This window comes from Marmota marmota, unplaced genomic scaffold, assembly GCF_001458135.2.
Source record: "Marmota marmota marmota unplaced genomic scaffold, marMar, whole genome shotgun sequence".
Classification (NCBI taxonomy): Eukaryota; Metazoa; Chordata; class Mammalia; order Rodentia; family Sciuridae; genus Marmota; species Marmota marmota.
The window spans coordinates 15,332,744-15,339,703 of record NW_026000174.1 but is presented as its reverse complement, the minus strand read 5'-3'; the positions used below and the strand labels follow the sequence as shown (position 1 = coordinate 15,339,703).

Below are 6,960 nucleotides of genomic sequence, written 5' to 3'. Positions count from 1 at the left end.
TTTTTTTTTGTGGTGCTGGGGATTGAACCAGGGCCTTGTGCATGCAAGGCAAGCACTCTACCAACTGAGCTATATCCCCAGCCCCTGCCCAGGCAATCTTGGGCCTCACTGATCCATGGCTTTGACCCTCTCCCTCCTTCACAGTCCTAAGGCTACCTCCTCCACAAAGTTTCCAAGACTGCCCCAACCCGACAACTGAGCCCCCTTCTTCAAACTATTCCAACCCTACTCACAGCCATTCTCATTCATTCAAGAGGTCTTTATTGAGCACTTACTGTATACTAGGCCTGTGTCAGACCCCATGTGAGATAAAGGAGACTGAGGTGTTTATAATCAAATGGGAAAGAATATATAACCCCCATAACCACGTGGGGTAACAAGTTACCTGAGGTAACCCCAGGGAAACTTGGGAGCTGTGAGGTTCAGAACACGGTGCAAACGGACTCAGCCTGATGTGGAAGGAGCCGTCTGAGAGGACCTCACAGTGGAGGTAACATCTAATCTGGCCCTTGAAAAGCGTGAGTGGAGAACAAGGAAAGGTTGCTCAGGACAGAGGAGTCAGAAGAACTGGCATGTGCTGGGGAGTGAGCATGGCCCTGTGGCCAAAGCACTGGCTGTCTGGGGGCAAGGAGTGGACATGAGGGGCCCAGCAGGTGGAGAGAACAATGCCAAGGGATGTGGTTGTTACTTATCCTAAGAGCAGCAATAGAAAAGCAGTGCTGCTCCCTACATTTGGGACTTTGTCCTTGTCCACTACCCAACCCTCATCCCAGGGCTCCCAAGACCCGTCTGGGCCTGAGATCCAGTACAGAAAGGACATCCATGCAATGCTCCCGGCTCACCAACTTGAACTGTCTCAGCCCAAACCTCCAGAGACAGCAACGATGCAGAGGATTCTCCCTCAGGATCCCAGGCTTAGCTGGAAGGGCCCCTCCTCCAAGTCAGCCAGCTGGCCAGGAGCCAGAGAGCCATCCCAAGAGGACGTGCTGAACCCAAACCCACTGGGTGAGGATGGGTGCCAGTATCTCTGCTCCTCTGGCTGCCACCCAGCAAATGCCAGGAGAATGTGCCATGCCGGTTGAACATCCACTAGCCTCAGCCCAGCCCCACAGCATGCCCTGTCTCCCGGGGTTGCAGCCCAGTCCTGGCTCCAAGGATCTTACCCTGATGGGGAGCAAGGGAGGGCAGCTCTCTCAGAGGACCTGCTGTAGATCACACTGGGCCAGACAGTCACACTCACTTATTATAACTTTTCCCAGCAGCTCTGTGTACAAGGCCCAGTAACAGTGATCTGCCCAGTAACAACAGAGGATCTCATCCCTGTTTGCAGGTGAGAAGGCTAATGCTTGGGCTGGCCAAGTGCTGATCCACCCACTTGGGAAGTGGGGAAACTGGGACTTGAACCCACACTTACCAAACTCATGGTCTGTCCACTCTATGAGGCCATCTATCTCTCCAGCCTCCATGTGACAGGAGGGTCCTCAGCATGCTCCCCCTACCCTCTCTTTTCCCTCCAGCTGTTCTATAATCTGAGCAATACTCTCAGGTCCCCACTCTCTCCAGGCCTGTCCTTTCTGTGCTGGGGAATCCACAAGGGCATCCTGCCTCTTTTCCAGCAGGGCTGAGCATGAGCCTGGGCACTTAGGGTGGGGGTGCTGACAGACCCAGAAACAAAGCAGGCCCTGCCAGGAGGCCAGGCAGCACTGACCATCTGTGGGACGGCTATGGAGTTGGGGGCAGGACAAAGCCAAGAGCTGATGTGCTCTTGGCCTAGGATTCAGAGGCAGGAAGCAATAGGAATAAAGGAGAATCAGAGAGAGAATACAGGGATGGGAGCAAATGGGCTGATCCAGGGAGGCCTCTTGGAGACCATGAGGTTGGTGAAGTAGGGAGGAGTCAGAACTCGCTAGAGCAGGCCAGTAGCAGCAGCAGAAGGTCCCTGCACAGAGGCACAGGCAAGGAGACTGGAGCCAGGCTCCTTCCCATGGGACCCAGCCCTCATCGCCCAGGAGGGTCTCAGCTTCTCCAAATCCCCCTCCCCTAGTGGCTTCCTGGGTAGATGACAAATCCAGCCTTCCCTGGCAGTTGGCCGAGGCTGCTGAGACTCTGCCGGCTCCCAGGAACACCATCTGTCCCAGCTCTGGGGGGAGCTCCCGCCCCATGGGGAATGCCATAGCAATAAATAAATTAATAATGACTCTCCAGGCCCTCCCCTGTCTCCCTTCACCAGCTCCCAGCTGCAGGGCTCAGGCCCACAGGGAGGGACATTCTTAGCCCTGGCCCCATGCGACAGCAGGGAACCCCTGCTGAACCCCTCCAGCTCCAGACACTGTGCTGCATCTCCCTCCCACCTTACCTGAGGGCAGGGAGTGGGTGGGCATCTCCCCTCTCTCAGCAATTTTCTGACTCATTCAGGACATCCCCTGGGTCTCAGTTTCCCCAAACTAAAAGAGAAACAATAGCAGTCCCTACCTCCTAGGGGTGTGGTGAGATTAGACAAGAGTATCTAATGCACCCAGATCAGAGGAGGCTGACACATAGGCCACAGCTTCCTTCTCCTCTGAGCTGGCCCTGGGGCATGTGAGCTGACTCTGGACTCATTCTCTCTCGCCCGGCACTCAGGCGCACGCGCGCGCACACACACACACACACACACACACACGCACACACGCACACACACATTTTTGTTCTTCATTGAACATGAAAGTTTTCTTTAAGGTACCCTAAAGTCATGGTCAGGGGCTGGAGCAGCCGCTTCTCCTATCAGTGGAAATACACTGACGAAGCCCTGTAGCAGGCACCCACGGAGACAGTGGAGACTCAGGAATGAAAAAGGCACAGTGCCCAGGTTCAAGAAGCTCACAGTGCAGAGAAGATAAGCACACACACACACATGGAGTCATGTAATGGAGAAAACAGGGTGCTAGTGGCACACATAGTGGGCAACAGACAGCAGAATACCCTAGCATCCGACTGCCAGACAGGAGAGCTCAGAGGAGGGAGCGTGAGCCAGCTGGGTCTGGAGGTGATGGAGGGGCAGGGAGGATGTCCCAGAGGAGGGAGGCTAGAGCGGAGCCCAGACGGATTTAGTAGGCCAAGGAAGGGAAGGGACAAGCAGCAGTTGTTTGGGGGAGGCAGGAGTCCTTTAGGGAGACTGTGGCCAAACTGGGGCTTCTGAGGGGTCCTGGTGGGAGCACTGAGAATCTGTGAGCAGGAGAATGACAAGTAAGGTTTTTGTATTAGAAGGATCCTCTGGCACCCACATAAAGATGGAGTAATTGAAAGCAGGCCACCTGTGAGTCCAGGGGAGCTGATGGGACAGGACCCAGCAGCAGGAGGAATGGAGAAGAGAGGAGCTCAGGACATGCTCAGGGCAGAGAAGCCACAGCGAGGGAGGGATGTGAAATGATTCCCAGGTTAGTTGAGGGAAGGAGGATTCCTCAGAGACGGGGAACCCCAGGCTGAGTATATAGAAAGTGGGGGGAGATAGTCTTGGTGTGAGGTAGAGGGGCTGGGGCTGGGACTGGGATGTGGCTCCAGCCTCCCAGTCCTCCCAGGGGCAGGGGCAGTTCTCAGACTGCCCTCTAGCCTGCGCCCCCAACCCCCCAAGCCCACCCCTTCCTCCCTCCACTGAGCTCTCACCTCCAGTCGGTCGTCTCTACTCCCTGGGGGCTCTGGCTCCTGTGCAAGGGGGTCCTGGCTGGCTGCAGAGACAAGAAGGCCAGGGGCTGAGGCCTGCCAGGCCATTTCCCCTTCTCCCCAGCCTGCCCTCCCAGCAAGCCCACAGGTAGCCTCCTCCGCTCTCCCTGGCTCTCCTGTACTCTCTTCTTCTTGACTCTGAGAATAGAGCCATGATTTTTCTTTCTGCCTAGCACTCCCAAGGAGTGGAAATGACCACATCCTAACCCCTCCTGAGTCCCCTCCACATCTCTCCAGGGAACTCCCCCAGCCCTCTCTGAGCCTTAGCTTCTCTATCTATGAAACAGGATCTATGTCCTCCTTGCACGGTCTCTGAGGTTCCACAGTGGGTTGGACATTTGGTTCACAGGCAATCAAGGGGCTTTCAGCCCAGAGGTGCTGCAAACCCCAAATGAATGCGATTTCAAGTGGCATCCGCCACCCCTAGTGCCTGGCACGGAGTCCTCTGGGCTCCTATTAAGAGCCCCACCCCCTGTCCCACCCGCATCACTTCCATAGCTCCTTGAAGGCTGGCAGTGGAGATGCTGCCACAGGCCTTGGCAGACACACAGGGACCCACTTTCTCTTTCTCTGAAGCCCACCACCCAAGCAGCTTCCAGAAACTCTTAAGTTTCTCTGACAGTCACTGCCCAGGGGCTGTGTGCAGGCTCCTGCCCCTCCCTGCCCCCACCAGCAAGCGTGCCCAGCATCGGACAGGCGGCGGGATATTCTGAGCCTGGCTTCATTCCCGTCAGCTGCTGGCCGCCATGCCAGCCTGGCGCGGGTGCAGGGGCTGATTTGATTTGGCAGCTTGGGAAGCGTGTGGTGGGGACAGGGAGGGGGGAGGGGGATGAGACACCCATCCCCGTTAGGAAATAAACAGCCTCAGGCACTCAGTGAGCTGGGGGGAGGGCACAGTCTGGCCTGGGGAAGGGGTTTCTGAGTTCCCTGCCTCGTGTCCCCCTCTTCTCGACCAGGCCCTGAACACCTGTCCATGGCTGCTGGAATCTATGGCTCTCCTTGAGTGGCTGTAGGGGTGGAAGTAGCTGCACCTGGTGTGTGGATGCATGTGCATTGGCTGTGGCAGGGTATCTGGCTGTCTCACATATCCCTGAGTCCTAGGGGGACAGCTAAGCAGGGTCACTGTGTGGCTATGGGGGAGCTAATGGTCGAGGAGTGGCCATCTTCCAGGGTGACTGTGGCCATGTGGCTGGACCTCTGCAGGGGACTGACTGCAGCCCAGGGCTTGACGAGGTCTCTCATGTGCCTGACGACCACAGGGCCTGGTAGTCATTGGCTCTGGCCCATTCCTTCCCTCTGTGCGATGACCCCGCTAACCCAGCTGTATCCAGTGGAGGAAATGACGAGGGCCCAGATAACCAGCTGACCCCAAGGGCGTCCCTTTTGTCCACAAAGCGTGAGCCTTTTCTTCCCAATGGTCTACCCACTGCGCTGCCCTGGACAGCCCTCCCCTCCCCGGAGAGGAGGCAGGGCAGGTTGCATTTGATCCACAGCCTCCCCCGCAGGCTTCCTGCTGCTCCCAGCACAGGCAGTGCCCAGGGGCCAGCTGCAGGCCCTGCCTGCCATCCTCACCTGACTTCTTGTGGAGAAAGTGGAGAGCAGGAGAGGCATCAGCCTGGCATTCGTGCCCCACCCAGCCTCAGTGCTGGCCACTCTCCTACTTCCCTCCAGGGCAGCCAGAGAAGCCCAGCTCACACCCTGCCTCCAAATGCCCCAGGACTCTTCAGCAGGTGCTCTGGGGACCCGGGCTCCAAAGTGTCCAGTTAGGGAACTGCTATGAGAGTATCAGGGCTTCTGATTTCCAAACCTCTGCGCTGTGGGCTCAGATCAGAACCCCAGTGCAAAGGGACCCCCAACCCCAGATACCAGGCAGGGAGATCGGAGGAGGGTGGAGCCTCCTTTGGGAAAGACTCAATGTCTCATCTGTCACCGCCTCCCCATTGTCCCACCATCCTCTAGGGACTTCAGGGCTCTCCCCACCCAGTCACAGGAAGCTGAGCCCCTCCTGGAGACACTGAAGGAGGGGCCCCAGGACTGAAGGGGAGGATCAGCCCTGCCTTCAGGAGAAGGAACCAAGGCTCTTAGAGCTCAGCTGTCACAAAGGAGATAGTGGGATGGAGACGGTCTGTGGGAGTCCTGGGGGCTTCCTAGAGAAGGCATGTGGGGCCTCACAGGAAGAAGAGGATGCTGGGTTCCAGGGTGTGGCCTCCTAACTGCAATTGGGTTTTCATCTGGGATTTGTATATACTTTGCCATGTGTCTGTGTGTCTGTGTGCATGGGTGCCGTCCTAGTCATAGAGGCCTGTGCTCTGATCCCAGTCCCAAGGCCAGGAGCTGCCCAAGGTAGAGGTCAGCCAGGCAGCAGGAACCATAGAGAAGGAGGAGTCTGGGTAAAAAAAAGAGAAAGGAAGAGCAACTTGGGGCTGTGGGGGAGGGCTGGGGAGAGAATCCCACTGCACCTTGGGAGGTATCTGCATGCTCAGCACCCCCACTGGTCCTGGCACTGTCGGTCTTTAAAACCTGGACACCTGATACTATGGGCAGGGTGCATGTGTGACCCAGAAGTGGAAGGAGCACAGAATTGAGCTCTGCCACAACCTACTGTGACTTGGGACAGGACCTTCCCCTCTCTGAGCTAGTTTCCTTATCCGAAGAAAAGCTGGGACTTGGTGATCTCCTCAGGCCCTTCCAAGTCCAACCACCTTTCAAGAAAGACTTAAACTCCCAGAGAGCCAGAGATGAAGACTTACAGGGATTGGGAGGGAGCCCGGGGCAGGCGGAGACGAAAGGGAGGATGGGACAGCAGGAGAAAGAGGGTAGCAGAGTGGGGAGAGGAGAGCCCCGGGAGGCATGCTGTGGGTATGGCAGCTGGAAACCCTATCCTGACACCAAGTCAGGAGATGAGAGACAATGGAGCCTTGTAGATGACAGGGAGCAGCTGTCCCCACCCCACCTGCTTTCTAGCCAGTGGTAGGAGAAACATGAAGGGGTGACAAGACAGAGACTCCACCCTGCAAACCTGGGTCTCCTCCACTCCTGCTCCTCAGGTGTCCCGGGGGAAAGGGGGAGGCTGGGAGTAACAAGGAGAACCCTACAAATCAGGAAGCCCCCCCTCCACCTTTTTTGGACTGCACAGTGTGCCCTAGGGAAGCCTTCAGATGTGTGCCATCGGCTTCTAGAAGGCCGAAATTCTCCCCTCCCCAGTTCCCACCTGGGTCCTGAGGAACAGGAAGTGGCAGTTAGATACTGGACAACTGGGCT

The 6,960-nt window shown here is 57.0% G+C and overlaps 1 protein-coding gene across 4 annotated transcripts in view; it reads right to left on the bottom strand.

The window, feature by feature from the left end:
* The window catches only part of Pde2a (phosphodiesterase 2A), a 96,606-nt gene that overhangs the window by 52,863 nt on the left and 36,783 nt on the right, over positions 1-6,960 (bottom strand). For 2 of the 4 annotated variants that reach the window (XM_048788131.1, XM_015477472.2), the window contains one exon: positions 3,643-3,704. The exons of the other annotated variants lie outside the window; for them this stretch is intronic. In XM_048788131.1, coding sequence (XP_048644088.1) covers positions 3,643-3,704 — 62 coding nt within the window. The remainder of the gene's footprint in view (positions 1-3,642; positions 3,705-6,960) is intronic. 4 annotated transcript variants of the gene reach the window in all.